At 38.4% G+C, this 27,983-nt stretch overlaps 2 protein-coding genes and 1 long non-coding RNA gene across 4 annotated transcripts; 2 read left to right on the top strand and 1 right to left on the bottom strand.

Moving 5' to 3' along the window:
* Positions 1–1,359: 1,359 nt before the first annotated feature.
* On the top strand, positions 1,360–3,534 carry LOC131312875 (uncharacterized). Of its 2 annotated transcripts, none has more exons than XM_058340881.1 (3): positions 1,360–2,215; positions 2,350–2,451; positions 2,541–3,534. In XM_058340881.1, exons 1-3 carry the CDS (start codon positions 1,479–1,481, stop codon positions 3,526–3,528), a joined length of 1,827 nt encoding a protein of 608 aa, XP_058196864.1. In that variant the 5' UTR covers positions 1,360–1,478; the 3' UTR covers positions 3,529–3,534. The 2 variants fall into 2 exon arrangements, with proteins under 2 accessions (XP_058196864.1, XP_058196862.1); XM_058340879.1 differs by having other exon boundaries at positions 1,361–2,227.
* On the bottom strand, positions 3,270–12,140 carry LOC131312876 (uncharacterized). The gene is made up of 2 exons (XR_009196007.1): positions 12,075–12,140; positions 3,270–3,537 (listed from the first exon to the last, which is right to left on the bottom strand). It is a non-coding gene; the product is annotated as an uncharacterized LOC131312876 (long non-coding RNA).
* Positions 12,141–23,256: 11,116 nt separating this feature from the next.
* LOC131313977 (uncharacterized) lies at positions 23,257–26,021 on the top strand. The gene is made up of 4 exons (XM_058342473.1): positions 23,257–24,541; positions 24,679–24,804; positions 24,909–25,418; positions 25,750–26,021. The coding sequence occupies exons 1-4, from the start codon at positions 23,257–23,259 to the stop codon at positions 26,019–26,021; spliced, it is 2,193 nt and encodes a 730-aa protein (XP_058198456.1).
* Positions 26,022–27,983: the final 1,962 nt, after the last annotated feature.

Genomic DNA, 27,983 nt, shown 5'->3' with positions numbered 1-27,983 from the left:
ATGAGGTTTGTAGTCACATAATTTTTCAAAATGACCAACGCTCACGCTCTCAATCCTCGCTCCATGGTCGCGCTCTCAATCCTCGTAATTATGATTTTTAGTTATTTTGAAGGTTCTTGAGAGACGCTTTCACGCTCGCATACTCGTAGCGAACCCGGATACGCTTTATGTGATAGGGTTTGTGTACAGAAGGATAAGGTGTAAAATTCAAGTTTGACAAAAAAATAGGATAAGATGTAATCTCAAATGCCAAAGAAATGAAGCCATGTGTCCCGTGATGTAAAAGCATAGGAAAGTGAACGGCTAGTATTTTCTCTCTTCCTTATTTATTTTTTAAAAATAGAGAATGAATGTTACATATTAAAAAGAGATGTAATTTATGCTCTTTCTTCTATTTTGTTTTTTTGGGAGAATCAATTTCGACGACACAATCATGTTAAAAGATGAATGACAATTACCTCGCGAGTAACACATGAATCGTCTGACCATACATCACTATAAATTTATATATATACACACACACACGGCCCTTCCAATAAGGGATCCCTTGAACTGCTTGGATGAAACATTTAAAATCATGTTCTGATCACAATGAACGGTTCGGATCATTAAAATTTTATCGGGAAAGGGGAGGTCCTTAACTTAGCAAGTTAAGGGATCTCTTAATGGAAGCTCACTGTATATATATATATACACACACAAATTATCCAGTGAGGGATTCCTTACGGTTCTACCGTGTGGACCTCCCATTTTTTGAGCAAATTTCGATGATCCGAGCCGCTCAAAGTGTGCAGAACATGATTTTAAGGGTACCCACTTGTAATTGGTAAAAAAAAAAAAAATCGAAATTGACTTGATTTAAGCAATTTTTTATTGAATCGTTCGGTTCGATTATCTTGCGTAATTATCTTGTGTATTTGCATAATTATCTTGTGATTCGGTTATGGTTATAGTTCGGTTAGATTTTCAATGTAGTTATCACATGAAACCATAATTGGAACTGGCCGATTTTTCGAAATGAAAAACAAAAACCACGGTTAAAAAATCGGTTAAAACAAGCACCAATTGGTTTAGTACTAATTGGTTAACCAACGATTTGGACGAGATTGTCATCTCTATTGGAAAATGACCCAAGGTAAATACTAATACGAAATAAGAATGATTAGTTAACCATTGAGTTATCCATTCAGTAGATAGGTCTTTTTTGGTTCTTTGGGAAAATGACCCAAGATAGATACTATAACTACACTTTCTTTTTGGTTCTTTTGTGATATATATTTACAATGTTTTTTCAAGTATGAAAGTGCATACAAATGATAGGTTAATTTTTTAAATTTACATCGCATCACAGGAGACAATGATGGGTAGTTAATTACTTTTTTTAATTTAGTACTACCTCACTTCTTCATATTCTTATTTTCTCCAACTCTTTCAAGATTAATTGGGTATCAGAGAAAGAGAGAGGGGGCGGGAGAGAGATGGCGATGGAGGTTGTTCAAGTACTTCAACAGGGCCATGATCATCCATTGATGCTCATAAAAAAAGAGGAAACAGATGATAGTTGGGATCTTTCTTGCTACGGCTGTGAACAACCTATCTCGATTTCGTCGTCCTCCTCCTACTACGGTTGCAAGGGATGCGTGTTTTTCCTGCACAAAACATGCGCCCAACTACCTCACAATATGACCCACCCTTCTCACCCTCAACACCCCCTCACATTCCTTCCAAGCCCACCTAAAGCGGGACACAATTGTGATGTCTGCGACGGAAGTTGCAACAGATTCCTTTACCGTTGCTACGACTGCGACTACGATATCGACATGAAATGTGCTTTGGTGGTGCTAAGTACTCAACAGAGCATCGAGCACCCAAGTCACGAGCACCAATTGATCCCGTTGCAAAAGGAATCTATGTTCCTGTGCGATGCTTGCGGTGAAGAACATAAAGGCTCCTCCTTCCTATGTACCAACTGCGGATACTGGATCAACCAGAAATGTGCTGAATCACCACTCAACCTCAAACTTAACAATCGCCATGAACACACCTTATCCCTCTTCTACTTCATCCCACAAAAACTTTACCAGTCATTTATTGTCTTGCAAGGCAAACAAGGCAATCGTGCGTACTGTATAACCTGTTCAAAGGAAATTTACAGAAGAAATTGGGTTTATTGTTGTTCCGGATGCCCTTATCTTGTCCATTTACATTGCGCTCTGTCAGAGAAAGAGTATCCCTCGTTGACATGCCTTGCAACTCATTCCTTTTTCTCTTTGTTAATGATTTTCTTTCTGTCTTTGTTTTTTTAATTTGTTCTGAAAAAGCATCCTATCCTCTACTTTGTGATTACAGGAGCAACGAATCAGAGAATCAAAGTCATGATCTTAGCCTTAATCAGAGCAATCTTTCTTCTAGCAATTCGGTGGCAGCAACCTCAGACGCTGATCTACACAAGTCAGTGACTTTCACATATATGATTTTTGTTTTTAATTTCTGTGATCCTTGCCATAGTTGTTTGATTATATAAACTATTGCGGTTTCAGGGTTATCCACTTGCCGGTGCCTGATGATTCAGCTGATATTATCACCCAATTTATCAAGAACACCGCAATACAAGGGAAGCACAAGGGAGCGGCAGTGATCAACCATGGTAGTCACAATCACCCATTAACTCTTTTTGAAGAACCAATCGACCATGCATTGTCCCTCTTTAATGTGGCGTGGAATGTTCAAAAATGTTGTGGGTGTGCTCAATCCATCTCGGCTCCATTTTACTGTTGTGTTGAATGCGAGTTTTACCTTCATGTGTGGTGTGCGGAGCTACCCGAGCAGCTACCACACCCAGGTCACCCACAACATGCTCTTTTCTTGAGCAAGGCCGCTAGAGCGGGGAAATGCAAGGGCTGCAACTTATTTGCCTCAACCCTTTTGTACGGATGCGAAGAATGTGATTTCTACCTCGACTGCAAGTGTGCTTCCCTACCTCGAGTTATCAAACATGAAGGTCACGACAAGCACACTCTTGCCCTCAGGCCAACATCCTTCTCTGGTACTTGCATATCATGCAGTGCCAGTTTGACAATATCTTTTGAATGTTTGGGCTGCAAATTCAATCTATGCGTACGCTGTGCTATTTTACCGCGCATTGTTCGGCATAGATATGACAAACACCCGTTCACCTTAACCTATTCCCCTCGTCCGTACCGGACAGACGACGATTTTTGCGAAATTTGCGAGGAAGGGATCGACTCCAACCGTTGGTTCTATCATTGTGGGGAATGCGACCAATATCTTCATACGGATTGTATACTTCCCGTTGATCAATTTTCAAATATGGTATATCATCACCTATGGAAACCCATTAACAGTCGTAAGCATCCGCACCGGCTCATTCGTGTCGGACCCTACCCAAACGCGTCATGCGGCCTGTGCAAGAGGAGTATCGCTGATTCTTGTCATTACTTGTGTCCACCATGTGACTTTTACCTGTGCGATTCCTGTGAAGAAAAGGAAATTGAGGGGGAAATTTGATGAAAATTACTTGTGTGTTAGTTCCATTATGTGGCTCCTTATTTAGGTGGTGTTTTTTTTTTTTTTTTGATAAATTAGCTTGAAATTAAAAAAGGTTAACCGAATGTACAACCTACAAGGGACATTCCACAGGATGAAAAGAAAAGGAAATGAAGAAAAGTGCAAAAAATGCGATAAACCTTGTACAACCCGCATGGAGAGTATAGTAGAATAAAGTAAACAACGAAGTGCAATGTGATTTGTTATCCTCCCCCGTTGCACTATCCATCTATGAGAAAGAAAACACAACGGTGTACGATACAAAGTGATACATGAAGTAATGATGACATGAAAGCTAACTATGGCCTGACACATCCCGCCAAGCTAGGTTATAAGATAAAGTAGTCACGGTCGACTAACAACCAGCTGATAAACCATCACTGAAGAGTTGCAGCAACATAGCAACTTGGCAACGAGGGGAGGCTGAAGAGTTACTACAGAGAACTAAGTATAGAGAGGAGGCTCGATCCGGGGATGACGGCATCCGATAGAGGGCCCAACCCTGCACACCACGCCCATTCCATCCAGTCTACTACTCCCTCGACCAAATTCTCAAGGCTCGCCAAAAAACAACCCACCCTCAGCCAAATACCAATCACCACAGTCGCCAAAGAAGGGATATGCAGTCCAAGATTCTAATACTCCAATCTAACCTAGCTTATCAAATGTAATACCCACCTCTAAAAGAACAATTATTACATATGAACTAGGCTCCGAGAAGATGCTCGAATTGGAGATGTCGACATCCGACAAGGTTACTCCCCAAGTACCCTGTACACCACACTCATTCCATCCAAACTACTACACCCTCAACCTAATTCCTAAGGCTCGCTAAAATCTAAAAGTGAGACAGTACAAGAGCCTCAATTTTGCTGCCATTAACAATGCAAGACCACCGAATCATTTGGCTTAACCATTAACAGTGCAAAACCACCGAATCATCTGGCACAAAATGAGGACACAATATACCGCAGGAGAACCAAAGCTGCCCCTTTCAATCAGCGACTAACCACCAATCTATTCAATGACAGCCACAGATGCTACCCCTTTCAATCAGTGCACAACCACAAATCTAATCAATGACAGCCCCGGAAGCCACCCCTTTCAATCAGAGCCCAACCACCAATCTAGACAATGACAGCCACGGAGGCAACCCCTTTCAATTTCAATCAGAGCAAGACCCCAATCTAATCAATGATAGCCACAATCACAACCATACTACGCAACCCAACCAGACTAATGAAGCAAAGAAACTAGGAATTTAAAGAAGCTCAACAAAGAGCATGAGTGATGAAACCGACACTGTCCATATGAAACCATCACAATCCACTTAAAGATCACAATGTATCCCAAATTGGTCTACTGAATAATACCAGAATTAATCGCATAGTGGGAATCGTCCGAACTGAACTTAATGGAAATGATTTAGAACCGGGATTTACCTCTGTAAATCCAGAATCCATTTAGGATTGTCCCGACCACCGTGCCAATGTGAGCACTGAGCAGGTATACTGTCTGTAAGTTCCATCAGATCTGAACTGTACGCCACCATTTCCGAGGAGCAACTGCCCTCCGCCGTGCGTAGCTTCAGCTCGACGGAACTGAGATAGGATTGCCATTGAGTCCTATTGACGTGAAAAGGACCCACAAGCTAGGACTTGAGATGGATCCTAGCAGCTCTGGGGTCATTGCTGCGAAGATGAAAAGGACCCACGACTGTGGAATCGTACGATCGCCGGCAGCAATGGGTTCTCGTGCTGGTGCGTGATAGTACCCAAACTGAGATGCCTGGGTTTAAAGAGACTCTAACCTGACCGGAGCTATGTCCAGCGAGCCCCCTCCTTCCGCCGTGCACCACAACCCAGCAGCTCTGACGAAGATCTGTTGGGTAACAGCACCTCCGCCGGCAGAAATGTATACTCGGGAGCACTCCGGTGCTGGTCTTGAAAGAACCCATCCGAAATCCCTGGGCGAATAGAACCTCCGATACAGAAATTAGGCTTGAAGGCCCATGTTCCTGAGTGATTTAAAGAGGTAAACCAAACAATTGTTTGGTGATTTTCTCGAAAATCGGAAGAAAGAGCTAGGGGAGTGTGTTCTCTCTCTGTTGCTAGAGAGACAAGCTCTCAACCCTTTATTTTCTTGGGGGAAAGAAGGGTTGTCCTATGATACCCCCCTCTTATTAGGGGTGTATCGTACACACTGTAGCATCTAACTCCGAATCAATTGGTAAAGAGTTAAGAAGTCGTCTAGACTCATATACTATTAACCGAGATGTGGGACAAACTCTAATACTTTTCCGCACGTGTGACCCTCAACTCGCACGTAAAGAGGTAAACAAAGGATCCGGAACACACGGATCACAATGACAGAAAGTGCACCTATGACACAGATAAAGGGGAAAAGCCTCCGAAACCCTAGCTTTGATACCATGTTAAAACATCCAACTCCAAACCAATTGGCAAAGAGTGGAGAGGCCGCCCAGGCTCATATACTAGTTTTGGAGGAGATAATTGACCAATGTGGAACAAACTTTAATACGCACGATGATTTTAAACCATTGGATTTCAAAGTGAATAATCCGGACCACCCATTTATTAAATCAATTAGTAAAATAAAAAAAAGGACTTAGCAGGTAACAAGTTGTTCTCTCCTCTTTGACTTTCTCTCCCTCTCTCTCTCCCTCATATGTAAAATATTACGAATTATATAAGATAATCACAATTGTTTTGACAACACAAAAAATTGGCACTTTCTTACCATAATGTGTTGTACTAAAAGAAATCGATCAAAAGATACTAAATACAAGACCAAAATATGTCGTAGCATAATCAATAATTATTATATCCAAGCAAGATACATGTCTAAAATATCACAAATTAAATATCATATAAAATGACATCTTAACAATCCTGATCGATCATTCTAAAAATACACTCACCAACGACATTTAGATTGTACGTTCAATTTATATTTGATATGAAACCTAATCCTCTATTGTAGTTGAATATAAGGTAGCCATACAACCGTGACACAATAATGACAATTAAATTCATTGAATTTTTTATGTTTATTGGTTAAGTCACCTACGTAAATTTTTGCCTCGATCAGGTTTAGGAAGCTCCATCATCGCCACGCAGATTGAATAATATAATGATATATATTTTCCATCCAATTAAGTGTCGAGCTATAAGCCATCAACTTTATTCTTGGTACGAATGACTTAATTGATATTACGTAAATTGTAAAAGATAGATGATTTCGATAAAAAAAAAAAAAAAACTCAGATGGTGCATTATTAGATTTTAATGTTGTATTGAAATTGAACGACGATATTTGTTGAAGTATGAAACTTCAAGAACTAACTATGTAATTTATCCTAAAAAATAACAACATTCTTTTAAAAAACAAAGAAGGAATGAAGGGTGTAAGACTTGAACCCCAGACCTTTTAAATAAATGTCCAAATTCCAACATCTTATCACTATGGTACACAATTGAAAATTTGTAATTCTAAAGGCTATTAATTATATAATACTTTCTTGTATGTAGGGATCCTATTTCCCGACTGAAAATTTGAGAAAACAGTGGTCTCAAATGCCACCGTCCTAGTGCTGGGCCTGCACTTGTAGATCATGTAGTCATATTATAGCCTATGTCATTGGTGTAAATCAATATGTCGACTAAAATAATTTTTTTGAAAGAAAGTACAATGACAATAAATTTACAAAATTATTTAGATTATACTTCCACGACCAAGTTCCAGAGACCACCATTAAATTTGGATTGATATGCATAAGGTGAAGGTTTGGCACCGATTCATATGTCAAATATATAATACCAATTGTTAAGTGCACCACCCTGAATATTGATAAAATTGGATAGTAATATAATTAATTTCACCAATTACAAAAAGGGGAGTAATTTTCACACTCTATTTCTTGATATTCACACTTATTTTTTTGTACTCCATTTTAGTGTCGAAAGTGTGTGTATTTGAGACAGTTGGATAATTATTTTTTTTTAGTGACATCTCATTTTTCCACGAAGGAATTTTAATTTTTTGAATTAAATTTTGTAGAGAAAAAATTTGATTTAGACTAATATTTTGAGAGGAAATTGTAGTTGTATTTGAAAATTTGGATATAGTACTCACTTTTTGGTGAATTTCTTGGATAAAAATTTTGAGCGAGAACTTCATTTTTAGTTTAAATTATTGAGGTATTGTGCAAGAAAAATTAAAATTTGAAAAAATAGTGTGGACAGAATTGAAAATTAAGATAATATGGTGGAAATTTTCAAAATTTGAAAAACTTATGTGGTGGGAATTGAAAATAATTAGGCTAAGTTTCGTACAACAAATTGTACTAATGTAATAACAATTTATGGTATTGTTATAATATTTGTGAATATTTTATTCAATATTTGGTATTTTTAATTTACGTATATATTTTGCTTCGGTATAACTATTGTAGATTTTTTACGACATATTTTTATTTTGTTATGGAATATATCATCACAAAAGGTGGAAAACTGTGGTTATATTATTTAATTATGATATGGTATTTTGCCGATTATAACTATTGTTAACTGAACAAGCTAATTGAATTTTTTTTATACGACACGTTGTGGGTATGAAAACGTAAATTTATGGTGTTGTCATAACAAATTTGATTATATTACTAAATTTGTGGTATTTTACACGTCTTATTATGGAATATTTTAATCAATTTCCTTTAGTACGACACATTATGGTAAGAAAACGTTGATTTATGGTATTATCATACCAATTGTGGTTTGTTATATAATTTGTGGTATTTACATATATTTTCTTTTGATACGACACGTTGTGGTAAGAAAATGATAGTTTTCGGTGTTGTCATAAGAATTGTGGTTGTTTTATAAAATTTGTGGTATTTTACAAATATTTTTGGTACGACTCTGTAATGACCCTGATTTTTGATAAATAAAATTTTTGTTAAATATTTAAATTTTATTTTAATTACTTGGATTTACTTTTAAAATTCCTTTTTAATTTCTAATAATCTGTCATAATTAGATTTGAGACTTATAAAATTATATCTCTTTTGCACCGGACAATCTAGTCATTTTCTAAAGACAAGTATGCTTGTAGAAGCACTTGTATATTTTTCTAGTAAATGAAATAAAATCTTAAAATTATATTTCTTGACTAGAAATCCTACATGGCAAGTAGAATTGGCTTTGAAACTGACTAGTTAGAGAAACCTAACTACCACTTTACCTAGTTACAATTTTCTAACCCTAGAAGGACCTTTTTGACCATCTTTAAACCTTGTGAACCCCTCCCAACCCTAATTAAACCATTAGACCATTTGAAGTAATTATTTTACTTCATGACTGGTCTTTTCAAGACCATACCTAGCTTCTTTTCCCTTTTATCGTTTGGTTAATAATTACTAGGGAAATTTGTAACCCTTGGATAATAGAAATTTTGGTTTGCCAATGAAGCATTGATTTGACAAGTCATATAAGAATCTTGGACCATGCCATTACTTAACTTCCAAAAGAAGTAAGCCTAGTCTTGTCACTCGTACTTACCATTATTACACCTTTGACCATTGGACAATAATTGCTAGGAAAAATATTATCCTTTGGATAATAGCAACTAAGCTTGCCATTATGAATATATATATATATTTGACTAGACAAGTCAAAACCAAATCCTATCACCTTACTTCCAAAGGAAGCTACCTAAATGCCACCCTTTGACTAATAGGCCTAAATCTAAGTTACACACCAAAGTTACTTTCCTATGTACTTAAATATGCATAAATATGAGTACATATGTACCTTTTAGGCTATTTTAAGCAAGCCTATATATGTCTATATATACATATATGCACTTTCTAAGAAAGTATTACCCAAGGGACAATGTTCTTGTCCATGGAAGCATTACCACTCATCACCTCCTTTTCCATAGACCTAATAGATTATTTAGTACCTTAATGTACTCACATATATACATACATACACACACACACACACACACTTAGTACTAGAGAGAGAGAGAGAGAGAGAGAGAGAGAGAGATATGGAGAGATATGGGAGAGATTTGGGGAGTACCTTGACATGATTTTCTTACATCTTTACAACCCATTCCTATACACTTCTCCAAGTCAAATCTACCCACCATTGTTCTTATATATATTTACTAAACCAAATCTTGAACAATCCCTTCTTTCTTCCATTAAATCTTCCTAAAACCTAACCCAAAGTACAAAATCTAGTCTTTCATGCCTAAACATAGATAGTTATTTGCACATTACCCTTCTACTTACCCACCAAGCCATGCTTTGATGTGACAAAAGCAAGAAAAATCAAAGATAGGAGAGAGAGAGAGAGATTTCGGGTGAGAGAGGGAGAGAGAGAACCCTTTGGCCTATAAATAGCTAGCTCATCTCAAGCCATTCATACACCTTCACTCTTTGCTCTCACTTCTTTTTAGGATTTCTAAGCTTTCTTAGTTCCAAAGTTCAAGTTTCTTGAAGTTCTTGAGAGCTACCACCAAACCACCTCCAAAAACCACCCCGAGATCTTTAAAGTAGCCTAGTTTAGTTAGCAAAGTTGTTTCTAGGAAGAGAAAATCTATCTCTCTTCCTTTTGAAGCAATTCGGAGACGTTACGCCGCTGATTCACAAAACTGACGACATATTCTTAAAACCGACCAACCGCCAAGAAAAAAGGTAGAATCCCTTGTTCACTAACTCCATGTATAGCGTAGAATCGAATGTTGGAAAATAGAATGTCCTCACTCTCTAGTTCAAAGTATAATATAGAATATCATTAACCGTTTTCTCCAAGTAGATAAGGTTATCTATCATTTATAATGTTTGGAATGCATAATAGTCAACAAACTTATTATTGCTAATGGAAGTATGAGAATGTTGAATAATCGACCTTTGCTTCAATAAACATATGTTATTTAGAACTTTCCACAAAAGAAGAAAGAACGGATTTAGAAAGATAAGCATTTAATGTTTGATTAAGAAATATTCGTATTTTGATCTTTAGAATGGTTATGAGCATGCATACATGAATTGCTTGTATTACTTGTGGTGTGATAAAGAATAAGTGATTTTCACTCTAAAGGCGTCCGTACATGTAGCGTTATGCTTTAAGTGGTGATTTGAGTATGACTAGTAATATAGAGTTGGGTGATCTTGCTAGTTTAGTTTCAAGACTTAAATGAATGATTACGTATGTGAAAAGTCCTACCGTAGAGTCGTTGCATGAGAACGAGATACAAAAATCGAGAAAGTAGAACATGGCACCTAGGGTGTGGTTAATAAGAAGGCGTGTTTTGAAAATGAGAAATATTTTGGAAACCGCAATGTGGCCGGACGTGGTAGCCCATTGTGTGGTGTGTGTTTTATGTGCCAATGAGAATCCGGTGCGGCGGAACCATTGTGAGGATACTCGGGAGATCGGAACGGCGGAACTGAGGTTGGGTGTGCGGCTTGGTTATCCATGGAGAGGAGCCAATGCAAAGTGTGCCAATGGGAACTCGGTGTGGCAGAACCATTGTGAGGATACTCGGGAGACCGGAACGGCGGAATCGAGGTTGGGTGTGTAAAATGACAATTTTGAAAATGTTGATTGGTTAAATGAAAGGTGAAACCAGTGACACAGTCTACGAAATGATGCATAGGAGAAACTCAAAAATCATGGACACTAACGATAGTGAATAGTGAATGCGGATGTGTCATTGTTATCTGTTTGTTAGATATGTATGTGCTAAGTAGAAATTTGTTAATAATATACCCTAATGTTTGTAAGATAAGGGTTAGTAGGTATGAGTTATTCTATTGAGCTTTTGTAGCTCATGGTGTTACCTTTGGTGACCCTGAAATATTATATTGGTGGCGACATTGGTATAATGTATTAGATCTTATAGATGAACATGTTGAACTCTACACCTTGGAAGCTTTTGGAGCCGAGGAGCTGACCAAGATGGAGGAACAGGCGGAGCAATAGATAAAAACCCTAGTTCCCCCTCCTTTTGTTGAATAAAAGTACTTTTGTTAAGATTATGATGTAATATTGAGCCAGACTCTATTTAGATTTTCAATGAAATTTCCTATTTAACATTCCCAAAATTAGAGGCGTTACAGACTCATTGTTGTAAGATAATGCCAATTTATGGTGTTATTATAATATTTATGAGTAGCATTATTTAATTTTTGATATTGTACGCATATATTTAGTTGGGATACAAGTATAATGGATTTTGGTACGAATAATTATGGTTACATAATTACAATATTTTTTAATTATGGATAACCTGCTAATGACCTGTTCAACAGGTAAATTTTAAAGTACAAGTCATAACTAGCATTATAAATATGCATTAGAAAACCAAAAATCGGCATAATGAAAATCACAAATTGTCGTAATTTAGATATACGATATACCTTGTGTACCATAGCTTTTCCCGAGAAGGAAACCTCTATTTAGGTGGTGTTCGACTCTGTTTCGGGTTTCGTTTAGTACTGGGTTGGTGGCATACATGCTTGTACACCAATCTTACATTCATCTCAGTTTGAAGAATTGGTGATATCTTTTCAGCAGTGCAACAAGATAATTTATAGGAAAAATTTCAAAAAAGCCCCTGAACTTTCTGACAACTTGCAAAAAAACACCTGAACTTTCACTATTAACAAAAAAACACCTAAACTTAGCATTCCGTTAGCAATTAAACCCCTGCCGTCCAATTCCGTCAATTTGTAACGGATGGAGCTAACGGAAGGCGTTAACTTTTTATTTTTTTTTACTTTTTACATTCAAAAATTAGTTTTAACTCTTTCTTTTTTTATTGGTAAATAAATATGCAATTAAGTTCTTTTTTTTCTTATTATTTATCGAAAATTACTTTAACCCTATTTTTTATTTTCAAATTTTACCTTTCCCCCCTCTCTCTCTCTCCTTTTTTTCTTATTAGAATCGACTCCACACCACCAATTTACCCCACAACCAACCGCCAAAGCCTTAGCCACAATTTCAGAAATTCAAAAGTTCTTTTAACCTCCTCTTTGTAACCTTTTCTTTTTTTTTACTACTTTTACTTCCAAAAATTACTTTTAACTCATTCTTTTTTTAGTCATAAATAAATATGCAATAAATAGTAAAAATGGGTTAAAGTTGTTATTATAAATAGTAAAGACTAGAGTTAAAGTAATTTTTGATAAATAGTAAGAAAAAAAAACTTTATTTCATATTTATTTACTACTAAAAATAAAGAGTTAAAAGTAATTTTGAAAGTAAAAAATATAAAAAACAAGAATGCTAAAAAAAAGAGTAATTTCGAATTTCTGAAATTAGAGCTAGAGCTTTGGCAGGTGATTGGTGGAGTGGGGTTAAAGTTCTAAAAAAAAAAAGAGGGAGAGAGAGAGAGAAGGGGAAAGGTAAAATTTGAAAGTAACAAAAAAGATGGTGGTTAAAGTTATTTTTGTAAATAGTAAAAAATAGAGTTAAAGTAATTTTTGATAAATAGTAAGAAAAAAAAAGAAATTTATTGCATATTTATTTACCAATAAAAAAAAGAAAGAGTTAAAAGTAATTTTTGAATGTAAAAAGTAAAAAAAAAAAAAAAAGTTAACGCTTTCCGTTAGCTCCATCCGTTACAAATTAACGGAATTGGATGGCAGGGGTTTAATTGCTAACGGAATGCTAAGTTTAGGTGTTTTTTTGTTAATAGTGAAAGTCCAGGTGTTTTTTTGCAAGTTGTCAGAAAGTTCAGGGGCTTTTTTAAAATTTTCCCTAATTTATATATATTGAATCTTTGCTTCAGAGGTTATATGCAATTTTTTACAACGCAAAATTATATTTCTTCTTACACAATTAGAATATTGTTAGACACTAACTATCTTCTCTTAGATAGCGGTCGATCGGTTCGCATCTATGGTCAATCAATAGGCCCGCGGATCTATTCTTCTATACGATAAAATACCCGTGTAGTAAGGGAGCAATATATGTATATGTCATAGAAGGAGTTCATTTCCTTAATTATCTTTGTTTCCAATTTTCTGGAGGGATTTTTTTCTATTGATTCCCATCTTACTACTTAGCAGTAGCTCATTTAATTAATTCATTCTCTTTGTACAATTTTCGTGAATCGAAAAAAAAATCATGCTCTATGCAAAACAAAAAATGAATTTGTATGAGTTCTGCTAGTACTGGCCACAAATACTGGAAGAAAAAAATGGCGGATGATCAGTTAACCGTTGAGTTATCGGTTCAATATGTAGGTCATTATTTATTTTGCAGTGGAGGTACAAAAATTTGTTGCTTTTGATAACTCAAAGTGTTCAAAATATGTTTATTTTTAAAGTTTATTGGCCCCCAAAATCTTCCAAGTGCAAGCGTAGAACCATAATTCAAAAGTTTATACTTTACAATTCCCTATTCACTCAAGATTATGCTGTTCTTTCTGCAAAACCTTTATCGTCAACAATCCACTATATATAATTTAAAAAATAATTGACTCCCAAACACGCCTCTAAATAATTGAAACTGCCTTTGGGGCATCTTATAGCAAAATTGTACGTTTACCAAAAGCAAGGCTGAAAAACGAAAAGTTATGATCAGATCAATTTTCCCTTCTTAAAAATGTAGCAAGTCACCAATTAAAATGCAGAGACTTGGAACAATAAACTGATCGGTTCTTAAGAAATTAAGTTCAAAAGTACTCAAGTAGCGACAATAATTTTTATCACAATTGAAAGTTTTCACATTTTGGGCCAAACTATCATCCAATCCAATACCAAGCCCAAAATCGATGAGGTTTTAGATCTATATACCATCCCAGCCTAGCTCTCAGACCCACTATAAATGGGCCACATCTCCCAAGGACTATGGTCAAAGCCTATTTAAGTATTGACAATTTGTCTCAAACATCACATATTTACTTAAGATTTTTCTCAACAATTTACTTATAAGATAACGATTGGTGGGATCAGTTCTGAATTACCCCAAGAAAGAAAATATATCCTTTTTGCCGTTTGATTTTTTTATATATTTTTTATAGCCTTTTAGCCTTGATTTGGATGGTGGAAAATGTTAGAGGAAAATTCGGTTGATTGGTTGCCTAATTGATTGACTGAAGATCCTTAATTGTAGCATAGGAATATTGTATATTTATTCTTTCCTAGTTCAACTTCTTTCCTAGTTTAGATTCTCTGTATATAAAGGGGTTTGTATCTTTATAAAGAATTCATTCAGAAATAAACCAATATTCTCTCAATATTTCATTCTCCTAAATTCAACATGGTATCAGAGCTAGGGTTTTATACCTAGCTATTTTTTCTGTGCCCACTGTGGTTTTTTTTTTTCTCCATCAATCCCTTTTTAGCTTTCTACAACAACCATTAAATCACCACTTTCGTATCATCCAATTATTTTATCAACAATCGATTGAACAAATCGGTTCGATTCAAAACTGGATACAGTTTTTGATTTTTCTGAAGCCTTTCATCTTCTATACCAGCCAACCATGGGATTATTTTGCAAATATTGCAAAAAGGATACACATACTATTGAAAGTTGTTATAAGTTGCATGGATTTCCAATCGGGCACCCATGGCATGATCCCAATTTTAAACCAAAATATGATCCCAATTTTAAATCACCAAGTAACCGTTCGGGACAGCCCAATCAACAATATGGTGCTCGATCCAATCCTGTTGCTGCACATGCAACATCTCCCAACGGTGCTATGCCGCCTCTCTTAGGGCTTTCTGTCGAGCAGTATCAACAATTGACCACTGTCGTGGCAAATGCGCCACATTTATCCAAGGGTAATAATGATGTTTATGCAAATGTCGTAGGTTTGTATAATCATCCATCTGTTAATTCTATCTCCTCAAATTGTTGGATTTTAGATAGTGGTGCTACGGACCATATTGCTTCTGATTCTTCTTTATTTTCTCACAACCTGCCCAATTTGAATCACAATAAGCCTTTAACGTAGGATTATTGAACGAAGGAAAGAATAATCCTTGACCAGGATTCCCTTTAATGAAACGTAAAACTCTTAGAACAGCTTCCCAATGTGGTTTCCGAGGATCCTGCATAAATTGACTTAGTATTTGCACAGAGTATACTAAGTCTGGCTTTGTTACTGTTAGGTAAATCAATCTCCCAACCAATCTTCTATATTTGGTTGGATCATGTAATGGGTCGCCATCATCGGGATTCAATTTCAAATATGCCTCCATTGAGAAAGAATTAGGACGAGATCCTAATATTGCCACATCATTTAGAATATCCAATGCATATTTCCGTTGGGAAATGAAAATTCCCTTTTTGGACCGGGAGACTTCAATGCCAAGGAAAGATTTGAGATTGCCAAGATCTTTGATGTGAAATTGTTGCAAAAGGAAGTCTTTGAGAGACTTGATTGCTTGTTCATTATTGCCAGTGACGATAATGTCGTCCACATAAATAAGTACTGCAGTACATGTGTTACTTTCGGACTTGGTAAATAGAGAATAGTCGGCCTTTGATTGAGTGAAACCTGCCTTTTGAATAGCACAAGAAAATTTGGCAAACCAATTACGGAAAGCTTGCTTCAAACCATATAATGACTTATTGAGCCGACATACCATATTCTCCCCCTATCGGCGAAGACAAGAGGGAAGGTTCATATAGACAAGCTCATCAAGATCGCCATACAGAAAAGCGTTATGAACATCCATTTGGTGTAGGATCCAATTGTGAGAAGTGGCCACCGCTAAGAGACAGCGCACTGTGGTCAGCTTGGCAGTGGGAGAGAAAGTCTTTAAATAATCAACTCCTTCAATTTGAGTGTAACAATGAGGTGGGCCTTGTAACGTTCAATAGACCCGTTTGAATTGTACTTGATCTTATAGACCCATTTGCAGCCAATGGGTTTATGACCAGCAGGTAGAGGAACAAGAGACCAAGTATTATTGCGAGCAAGAGCATCAAGTTTGGCTTGCATAGCATCCCCCCATTTCGGGTCAAGAATTGCCTGATCATAGTTAGTGGGTTCACGGAGACCAAAAATAGAAGTAAGAAAAGAATAATGGGCAAGAGAAATACGTGAATAAGAGAGAGAGAGAGAGAGAGAGAGAGAGAGTTAGAAAGAGGGTGGCTTGTACCTCGGGTTGGACATGGTGACAGAATGGATGATTGTGAGGAAGCAGTATGGGCAAAGGGCATTTGATAGTTGGCATGCCACGCAGGTCGGGCGCGAGGTCGGGTCGAATGACGTGGAGCATTAGGTGATGTGGAAGTAGTAAAGGAAGGTAGTGGGTCTGGTAGAGTAAGCGGTTGAGTGATTGGTGGTGGAATGTGGGTAGACTGATCAGTTGAGGATTCGGTTGGCCGATCGGTGGGGTTGGGTGGAGTAATAGGGTTAGTTGAATCGGTTGAGTAATCGGTTTGTATATCGCGGGTAAGTGGGGTAGTAGAATTGGATAAATGTGTGGTGTAGTTGAGGTCGGGTGCAGGTGTAAGAACGGGGTGAAAATCAAGAGAAGACGTCCCTTTATAGGGAAAGATATGCTCATGAAAACGGACATCCCTACTAACAAAAATTTTATGGGAATCTAAATCTAACAATTTGTAACCCTTTTGGCCTGTAGGATAGCCCAAAAAAACTCAATGCCTAGCACGAGGAGCAAACTTAGAAACAGGTTTGACAATAGTAGCATAACATAAACTTCCAAAAACACGAAGGTGGTCGTAAGTGGGTGGATGACCATACAAACGCTCAAAAGGTGTAATGTTAGAAAGGAGTCGAGTAGGCAATCGATTGATTAAATAAACAGCGGTGGTAACACACTCACCCTAAAAATGAATGGGCAAATTACATTGGAAAAGGAGAGCACGAACAACTCGCAATATATGACCATATTTACGTTCTACAACTCCATTTTGTTGTGGAGTGGAGACGCAAGAGGTCTGAAATTCAACACCTTTAGTTATAAAAAACGATTGGAGAGAAAGAAATTCACTACCATTGTCACTCCAAAAGATTTTGATGTGTGCGTTAAATTGGTTGTGAACAAAGGTAAAAAATGATTTAAGTAAAGAAGAAGCATCAGATTTACGAGACATTAGAAATAACCATGTACAACGAGTAAAGTCATCCACAATGGTTAAAAAATAACGAGCACCAGAATGTGTTTGATGTCTATGTGGACTCCAAATATCACAATGGATTAATTGAAAAGGCAAGGTAGAAGAAATATAACTTGTCGGAAATGGCAATTTAGTCTGTTTGGCCAAAGAACAAACATGACAAAAATTGTCAAAAAATACAAAAACGAAAGAATTGGACTTAGAGATGAGACGTAGACAGGTAGGTGATGGGGGGCCAATGCGATGGTTCCAGATAGAATCGGGATGGGTAGAATGGTAAGCAGTTGGCGAGGTGCGATCTGGTGACATGTAATAGAGGCCGCCACTTTGCTTACCCCAGCCAATCATCTTCCCCATAGCCAAGTCCTGCAAACCATAGAAATCCGGGAATAAGATCACATAACAGTTTAAGGATTGGGTAACTTTATTGGCAGACAAAAGATTTAATCGAAAGGAAGGCACATGAAGAACATCTTTTAAAACAACATCTTTGTTAAAGAGGAGTGTGCCAGTAGAGTTAATAGGTACGACGGAACCATTGGGTAAATTAACACAAGGTGTGTGAGACAACTCGGCGTTCAATTACAGGATTCTGTGTCTTTCTGGGAAATTCTTTGATTTCTTGGAAACAAATCAAAGAAGCAAACCAACGTGGCTCGTTCTTCTGCTGAAGCCAAATATTGTGCCATGGCTGCAACATGTTTAGAAATTACATGGATATGGCACATTTTGGAAGATCTCAAAATTCCACAAAGCCAGCCAGCATCCTTATTTTGTGACAACCAGGCAGCTCTCCACATTGCCAAAAATTCCGTTTTTCACGAACGCACGAAACATATAGAGATTGATTGCCACATTGTTCGGGAAAAATTGCAAGCTGGAGTAATTGCTCCATCCTATGTTCAGTCAAAATCTCAACTTGCAGACAGACATCTTCACCAAACCTTTGGGATTGGAACAATTTCAATATTTAAGTGGCAAGTTGGGACTTCATGATATTCACTCTCCAACTTGAGGGGGAGTGTTAGAGGAAAATCTGGTTGATTGGTTGCCTAATTGATTGACTGAAGATCCTTGATTGTAGCATAGGAATATTGTATATTTATTCTTTCCTAGTTCAACTTCTTTCCTAGTTTAGATTCTCTATATATAAAGGGGTTTGTATCTTTGTAAAGACTTGATTCAGAAATAAACCAATATTCTCTCAATATTTCGTTCTCCTAAATTCAACAGAAAAAGTGCATGTGAGAGAATGGAAAGTGATCATTTTCTCTTCTTTGATCAAATGAAAAATGATTCTTGATTACCATGATCTCAAGTTAGAATGACATATCAAATTAAGTAGGAATCTGTTCTTACATCAATTAAATGGTAATCAAAATTAGTATTACGATTCACAAATATTAAAAACTTGGACTGTCATTTAAAAGTTTTGAATGCAATTGTTATGTGAATAAAAAATAAAAAAGAGAGAACGAGGAGATGAAGAAGAAGACGGCGACGAAAAGAGAGTCATCTGTGTTGAATTTTGTACATAGCAGCCACCAACCACATTTTGATTATTTTCCTCTCTTGGACTTCCCTCTGCAAACATTTCTATACATTCAATAACCTAATCATTTTTCTAACCGTAATTAAGTTAATTCTTATTTCTACAACTGAACTGTGCAGAGGCTGTATCTATCTAGCTGTTAAATATGCTATATTGAGTTGTCACAATGTCATATAAGCATCTTGGAAAACCACATGCAAATTCCTCTTTGGCTACATTTAATTATATATTTTAACTTTGTTCATCATTAAGGCTCTGTTCAGTTGCCAGGAATGTTATACCAGAAAATTATTCTTACAAAAAGTTAAAAAAAGTGAAATAAAGAAAAAAAATTATTCTTAGAAAAAGTTAAAAAAAGTGAAATAAAGAAAAAAGAAATCTATTTTCCCGTGAGTGTTCATTCCTCGGCCACTAGATCTATTTTTCGGCCACCAGATCTATTCCTCGGCCGCCAGATTTGTAAGTGCACAAAAACAAAAGAGGCTTTGAATAGCACAAGAGTGTAACGGCTTCTCATGTCTCTTCACTGGAACCCTAGCACGTCGTCGAGAACCTAATCTGCAAAACAGACAGGGGGTGAGCGCACCTTTGCCTCTCGTGGCAAAGGCCCTATGATGCCTAAGTTAGTATCACGTACTAGCAATAAACCCTAATTATCAGCAGGAAACTCGTATAATGCAAAGTGCTGCCTATTGCGTACCTTTTACCTCTAGGTTTACCTCGTATTTATAGATTCATAGATGCTTGCTACCCTAGCATCCCTGTTGCCCTAGGATTCCGATCTCGTATAGGAAACCCAAGATATCTCGGATTTTCGTTCCCTTATCAGTTCATTACCTTAGTCCTTTTAGGACTCTTTTCCATTGCTGGCCGAACATCCCATTCCCGTTGGATATCTTTCCCAGATCCTACATTCTCAGGATCTCATTCCTTAACGGAATACCACTGTTCTGGATCCTTCTAGAGTGTTCCTTGCATCTGAGGCTGCTTTCCCCAGATTTCTCCTCCTGTTCGGCCTTCTCATTGCCGAACAGACCACTTAGACCGGTGACTTCACATGTCACTGTTCAACCTTTTGGACCAAAAACTTCTCATGTTTACTGGTCCTTAGCCCCGAACAAACCACTTGGACCAGTGACTTCATATGTCACTGGTCCATATAGCCGACCACCATCTTGCACGGCGCCTGTCCCTATCATATTTATACCATGGTCACACGTACCATCTGTTCGAGCCCTATTTGTGCCTGTTTGGAAATATCTCCTTACAATTGCTCCTCAGCTATACTCGTTATTTTCTCTTAAATGACGAGCAAAGCTCTCAAGATCCGAGCAAGTTCATTTTGCTCCTACACGTTGTAAGTTTCTGCTTATGCTTGGGAATTCTCTGGCAGTACACGTTGCCATTTGCTAAGTTTACTCATTTTTAGCAAATCTTTTTGCACTCTTGCTAAGTTTGTTCGTACTTAGCAATGACCCTAGGTCATTTCGCACGTTCGCAACTTTCTCAGTATTTAATCACTGCTGTGGCCAAAAGTTTCCTCATACTTTTGAGTATCCGCACCATTCTTTTTAAATTTTAGATCAAATTACCCCATAAAAACTCACGTTATTACTTTAACTAGCCACTTTTACAATGTCGATTGTATCAGACTCTCTATCCGAAAACTTTGCCAATAAAATATTGTGTTTTTATAATTTCTTTTTTATTGATTCCACTATTTTTTTCCCACTCTCTTATGTATATTCTTCTCAAATTGCTTCTCTTAAAAAATAGAGCATCCAACCAACGTACCATCTCCGCTAATTATTTCACCACATCAATTTTCCACCATTCAAAGAGTGATCACTAGAAACCCCAACAAACAATCAAAATGAAGCAGTTGTACAAATCTAAACCTTTCTCGAGAAATTCAAATATTAATCGTAAAAGGGGTAACAATCTTTGGGTTTTTGTGTTTGTGGGTCGATGGGTGGAAGATAGATGGCCTCCAATAATGGAGCAGAAGCGGGATTCCTATTCGTGGATCGGAAGACGACGACGGAAAAGTGAAACTTGAACAGAAACTAGCGGTGGAAGTTATTGGAACCATTAAAATTGCTTTAATAAATTGCAAAAATAATGATGGAGTCAAGACGAGGATTGCGTGGAAGGAAAATTTGTGCGAGAATTCAGAAAGATGGAGGAAATAAAGATTTAGAAGTACAAAAAATTGAATAAAAAACAAATAACAAGTGAATAGTAACTCTTTACCTTTAAAGAGTCACTGTAGCATTGTAAAATACTGAGAGGGAGAAGCGAGGCTGATGCAGCATGGTTTTTGGGCTTTTCCTTGCCACTTTAGCTAAAAACAGAATTTAAAGAGCCTAATGTGGATGCTCTTAGAGCATGTACACCAAGGATGTATATTTTAGCTATCCAATAGTGCACTTTTTTTACTTTACCTACTCATATTTTTCTCAACCCCATACCAATCCTCTCTATTATTATCTTTATTTTTATAAAATAATATAAAGTATACTATGAACAGTAAACTAGAGAAGGGAAAGGGGGGGGGGGGAACTATAGCTATGAACAGTACCTCAGTAGTTTTCCGAGCAATTCCATCGAAGGTATTTTACCTTCCAGTTTTGCTATTCTGCTGCAATTGATTTTTGTGGGTTTGGTTAGGTATTTTATCACATATAGCTACGTTGATGTACATGTTCTTAATAAGTGAAACTTTAATAAAGAAAGGTGGTTTTCGTTTAATAATTCAAAATGACTTAGGGTGGTTTTGGCTTAATAAGTCAAAATGGCTTATTTTATTGTAATTAATCATTTTTTTATTTGTTAATTTTGCGTCAAACTTTTACGATTTATTGATTCACCTCTTTGAGAGGAATTGCAAAAGTAAAATTTTCAATTCGAAACTCATAATTTTCTTAAAAAGACAAAAAAAAAAATTAAAAAAAAAACTCGTGCCATCTCATAGACAGAAACCAAGGGGCCAGAGATAGCTATGACAGTCTCTTTTCGAGATTAGCTGACTTCTAGTGATATTTTAAAAAATTATAAGTTTCGATGATAAATTTGTACTCTTGTCTCCCGTACCCGGAATCTCTGCCTATTTTTCCTTGTTTTAATAAATTAGGTGGCGATTCTATTTTGATGATAACCATTATCGTGTGGCGATGTTCCTAGCCATGAAAATATCCACGATCTTGGTTTATGAAGTGGAACCAAACAAACGTGATCAATCTGTATGGCGATGCCCCGTTTGGGAGGTGTCTACACTATGAACGACATAAGGAGTCAAATGGGCAAATTGACCACGGCAATTGGCGTTTTACAACAAGAGAAAGGGAAGTTCTCGTCTCAGCCTCAACCAAATCCACAAGGCCAACACTTTGTGCAAAGCTCTTCGGTGACTATCCCCGAGCAAGCAAAGGCCATAATTTCTTTGAGAAGTGGGAAAATGGAGGACAATGCTCAAGTGGAGCCGCAGGTTACGCATATTTTACTACCTTTTCCGGCACCGTCAAAGCCAACTACACCAAATGGGGAATCTACCAAGCAAGCACCTACAGAAGAGGAGAAAGGAAAGAAAGGAAAGTGACTCTACACCGGTATTCACTGTTCCCGCGCCATATCCTAACCGACTAAAGATGCTGGCCAAACCAAATGTGAATACTAATATCCATGACGTGCTTAAGCAAGTGACGGTTAACCTTCCCTTGATCGATGCTATTAAACAGATTCCGTCGTATGCCAAATTTTTGAAGGACTTGTGTACTCATAAACGCAAGCTCCAAGTTCAAAAGAAGGTGTTCTTAACCGAGTAAGTGAGTTCTCTCTTTCAGTCGACTCTTCCACCCAAATATAACAATCCGGGGTGTCCTACGATATCCATCACTATTGGGGGGCAAGGTCGTGGAGAAAGCTCTTCTTGATTTAGGGGCGAGTGTGAACCTCTTGCCATTCTCGGTGTATGAGCAACTTGGTATGGGGTAAATGAAGCCGACACGGGTGACATTACAATCGGCGGATAGGAGTATTCGTGTTCCTAAGGGTATGGGGAAGGATGTGCTCGTTCAGGTTGACCAATTTGTATATCTGATGGATTTTGTGGTTCTAGACACTTGTCCAGTGCCGGCGGCTCAGGCGCCCGTTCCAATTATTCTAGGGCGCCTGTTCTTAGCAACATCTGATTCCGTGATTCATTGCCGGGATGGGCGGCTTAACATGAGTTTTGGGATTATGAAGATGCAAGTCAACATGTTCCAAATCGGAAGCCAAATGGGGGATGACGACGATGTATGCCGAGTGCATGTGATTGACTCTCTAGTTCAAGACCATGTGGATGAGTTCCTTTGCAATGATGAGTTAGAGGTAGCACTTACTTCCGCAGAGGCTGACTTTCTTGATTCCCCCGAGGTTGAATATTTATGCTCCTTATTAGATGAGGAGGACAAATGTGGCATCAACTCATGGATTCCAAAATTTGAGGAGCTACCCCCATTTGAGAAGCCAGTCGTTCCGTCTAGTGTGGAACCCTCGATGCTCGAGTTAAAGGCGCTACCGAACACACTCAAGTATGCTTATCTTGGCGATGGCCAAACATACCCGGTGGTGATCTCCTCTGTCCTAAGCAAACTTCAAAAGTTGGAATTACTTGCTTTGTTACGGAAGCATTCCAAGGCAATCGGGTGGACTATAGCCAATATCAAAGGCATCGATGCATCTCTTTGTTCTCATCGCATATACTTGGAAGACGATGTCAAACCTTCTCGCCAACCTCAACGGTGGTTGAACCCGATTATGAAGGACGTCGTGCGAGCGGAAGTGCTCAAACTCTTGGACGTCAGCATTATTTACTCGATAGTGGATTCTAAGTGGGTTAGCGCGATACAAGTGGTACCTAAGAAGTCCGGGGTGACAGTTGTGAGGAATGACAAAGACGAACTAATCTCAACACATGTTCAAATCGATTGGAGGGTGTGCATTGATTACCGGAAGTTAAATGCAAGCACAAGAAAGGACCACTTTCCTCTCCCCTTCATAGATCAAATCTTGGAGAGGGTGGCTGGCCATAAGTACTTCTGTTGCTTCCTCGACGGATACTCCGGTTATAATCAGATAGAGGTGGCTTTGGAGGATCAAGAGAAGACTACTTTCACATGCCTATTCGGGACCTTTGCATATCGACGCATGCCGTTCGGGCTTTGCAACACCCTCGACACCATTTCTCGGTGTATTATGGGAATCTTCAGTGACATGGTGGAGAAGATTGTGGGGGGTTTTTATGGACGATTTTTTCGTGTTTGGTGACTCTTTTGAAGCGTGTCTCACCAACTTAGGGCTAATGCTAGCCCGGTGCGAGGAAAAGGACCTAGTGCTGAATATGGGAAAAATGTCACTTTATGGTGACCGAAGGCATCGTTCTTGGCCATATAGTGTCCTCTAAGGGCATTGAAGTAGATCAAGCAAAGATTGATTTAATTAGGAACCTCCCTACTCTGAAGTGTGTGAAGGACATCCGTTCTTTCTTGGGGCATGCAGGTTTTATCGACGATTCATAAAGGATTTCAGTGTCATTGCTCGGTCGTTGTGCCATTTGCTTTCAAAAGATGTGCCTTTTGAGTGGACTTAGGCATGTGAGGCAGCTTTCGCCAAGCTTAAATCCAGTCTTACCTCTCCGCCCATAATTTGGTCTCCAGATTGGGAATTGCCTTTTGAACTTATATGTGATGCCAGTGATTATGCCGTCGGGGCCGTTTTGGGCCAAAGGCAAGGGAAAGAGCCATATGTGATCTACTATGCCAGCAAGACGCTCAACGAGGCCCAAATGAATTATTCTACAACCGAGAAGGAGTTATTGGCTATAGTCTTTGCATTGGATAAATTTTGGTCTTATTTAGTGGGAGCTTCGATCATTGTCTACACAGATCATTCCGCGCTCAAATACCTCTTTACTAAGCAAGATGCTAAGGTGCGGCTGATTAGGTGGATTCTCCTCTTACAAGAGTTTGACTTTACAATCAAGGATAAGAAGGGCATAAAGAATGTGGTGGCCGACCCTTGTCTCGATTGGAGTTCGAAGACCACACTTCTCATATCCCTATCGGTGACTCCTTTCCGGATGAACACTTATTTGGCATCTCTACAGCTCCATGGTATGCGGACATCGTCAATTACTTGGTGACGGGATTGACTCCGGCTCATTGGAATACCCAAGAAAAGCGTCAGTTTTTAGCGGAGGTGAAAAGGTTCTCCTTTGATGACCCTTACCTATTCAAGTATTGCGCTAATCAACTTGTCCGTCATTGTAATCCCGACTCCGAGCAACAAAGTGTCATGAATTTTTGCCACACAGAGGCTTGTGGTGGCCATTTCTCATTCAAAAAGACTGCCGCTAAGATTTTGGAGGGCGGGTTCTATTGGCCAAATTTGTACAAGGACACTTTTTTGCCTTTTACCGGGGTTGTGCTTGGTGCCAACTTTTAGGATGCGTTACTCAGCGGAATGAGATGCCTCTTACACCTATCTTGATCATTGAAGTTTTTGATTGCTGGGGCATTGACTACATGGGCCCTTTTCCTTCATCCTTCGGGTACCTCTACATTTTATTGGCGGTCGATTACATCTCTAAATGGGTAGAGGCAATTCCTATGCACATAAATGATCATTCTGTTGTGGTTGAATTTCTGAGGGACAACATTCTATCAAGATTTGGGATGTCGAGGGCTATAATCAGTGACCAAGGGTCTCACTTTTGAAACTGGTCCATTGCCGCTTTGATGAAGAAGTACTCCAATATTCACAAGGTCTCAACAACTTACCATCCTCAAACAAATAGTCAAGCGGAGTTAGCGAATCGGGAAATTAAGAATATCTTGGAGAAGACGATTAATGCTACCCGTAAGAATTGGTCAACTCGTTTGGTCGATGCCTTGTGGGCTTACCGTACTGCCTACAAGACAATTTTGGATATGTCTCCCTATCGACTCGTCTATGGAAAAGCTTGCCACTTACCGGTGGAACTTGAGCACAAGGCGTATTGGGCGATCATGAAGCTCAATTTCAGTATGCCCTTCGCCGGTGCCCGCTGTAATCTCCAATTGACAAAACTCGAGGAGATGAGGTATGATGCTTATGATCATTCTAATGCTTATAAATCTAAAATCAAAGCTAGGCATGATAAGCACATTGTCCATAAGAACTTTGAACGAGGTCAAAAAAGGTTATTGTATAACTCTCGTTTGCATCTTCATCCCGGTAAATTGTGCTCACGTTGGGCCGGTCCTTATGTTGTTAAAACTGTTTTCCCTCACTGGGCAATAGAAGTAGGAAGCATGAGCAACTGTTCTTCTTTTAAGGTGAATGGACAAAGGCTTAAGCCTTTCCTTGGTGGCTTCAAAATTGGAGAGCCCGATAAGGATTTGGTCAATCCAGTTTACACGGATGATCCAGTTGGTTAGTTTGTGTTACTTTAATTTGCACGGGGAGCAAAAGCATAACCTCTGAACTACTGTTTGTCAGACCCGGCCCCCGGGTAGGGGTACCCACCATTGACTTGGGTATATATAGCTCTGCACATTGCTATTAAAAAAAGAATCATGTGCCCAGCTCCGATTAGTAAGGGCAATTTTAATATCAATGACATAAGGCTTTCAGTAGCTTTTTTGATAGGAGTAATTCACAGTGCACCACTCACGTCTTCCAAATTAGCCCCAACGGGGGTGGTGTAAATCTTAGGTTCGGCCTTGATATTCCCATGCTCCACTACCGCACTTGACTCTATCTTGTTGCCTGCTTGGTCACGATCTTAGGGGATGCTGGATCTAATTGTTTGGAGGAGTCTAGTTGTGATTTGGACTCTTCGAGCTCTGATATTAAATCTTTTTATGCTTGTACATTTGTAAATATTGTTTTTATGTTTTCTGCATGTTTATTAGGTTATGGGGTATTCACATTATAAGATTTCACCAATGCATCTTTGTCAAGGGCTTTCATTAGTTCTCTTTGTAGTAGTTTGTCGTTAATGATCTATGCTTTCCAAATATGCCCCTATCGGGGGCAGTTTAGGTCTTTGGGTGAGACTTGGTATTCTCGTGCTTTGGCGCTAGGCTCTGTCTTATCTCACTTTGCTTCGATCATAAGGGATGCTGGGCTTAATTGCTTGGCGAGGTCAAGCGGTGAATTTTACTTTGGGCGTTGATGTAACAGGTTTCGACGGTCTAGTATAGCTACCCGTGTCTTACCTCGCTGGTGAGACTCGGGAAGAAAAGTATGACTCTTGAGATTGCGTGAAAATTGGGTGGTGTCTTTGATATTTTATTTGTATATATGTTTGTGGGCGCCCGGATAACACGGGTCGAACAGTTCTAAGGTTATTTGTCTTTTAGTAGGTAGTTCGAGCTTAAGTCTTTTACAGGGTGAACTTGCTACCACACCAGCCTTGGTGGATTGGGTCTAAAGTCGGAGTGAATGAGGCATTCAGGAGCCCTAAGCATGGGTGCGATTACATATCGCGGTTGTTAGTCCAATAAAGTTTTGGCCATGACCCTGTGTGACTAGCTGTGGTTCCGTTGGAAGAGCCGAAGGAGTCGACCTTGAAAGCCGTTCGAATGATGAAAAGAGCCGGTGATGCCAAAACCTCCAACTTGGTCGAGGTATACGGGGGTTGACATTCCCTCGGAGGTACAATCTTTTGTTCTTTCTCTCTTCTTACTGTTGTT

This window comes from Rhododendron vialii, chromosome 13a (genome assembly GCF_030253575.1).
Source record: "Rhododendron vialii isolate Sample 1 chromosome 13a, ASM3025357v1".
Taxonomy (NCBI): domain Eukaryota; kingdom Viridiplantae; phylum Streptophyta; class Magnoliopsida; order Ericales; family Ericaceae; genus Rhododendron; species Rhododendron vialii.
Note: the sequence above shows the minus strand (reverse complement) of the source record. Positions and strands in the feature narration are given on the sequence as shown.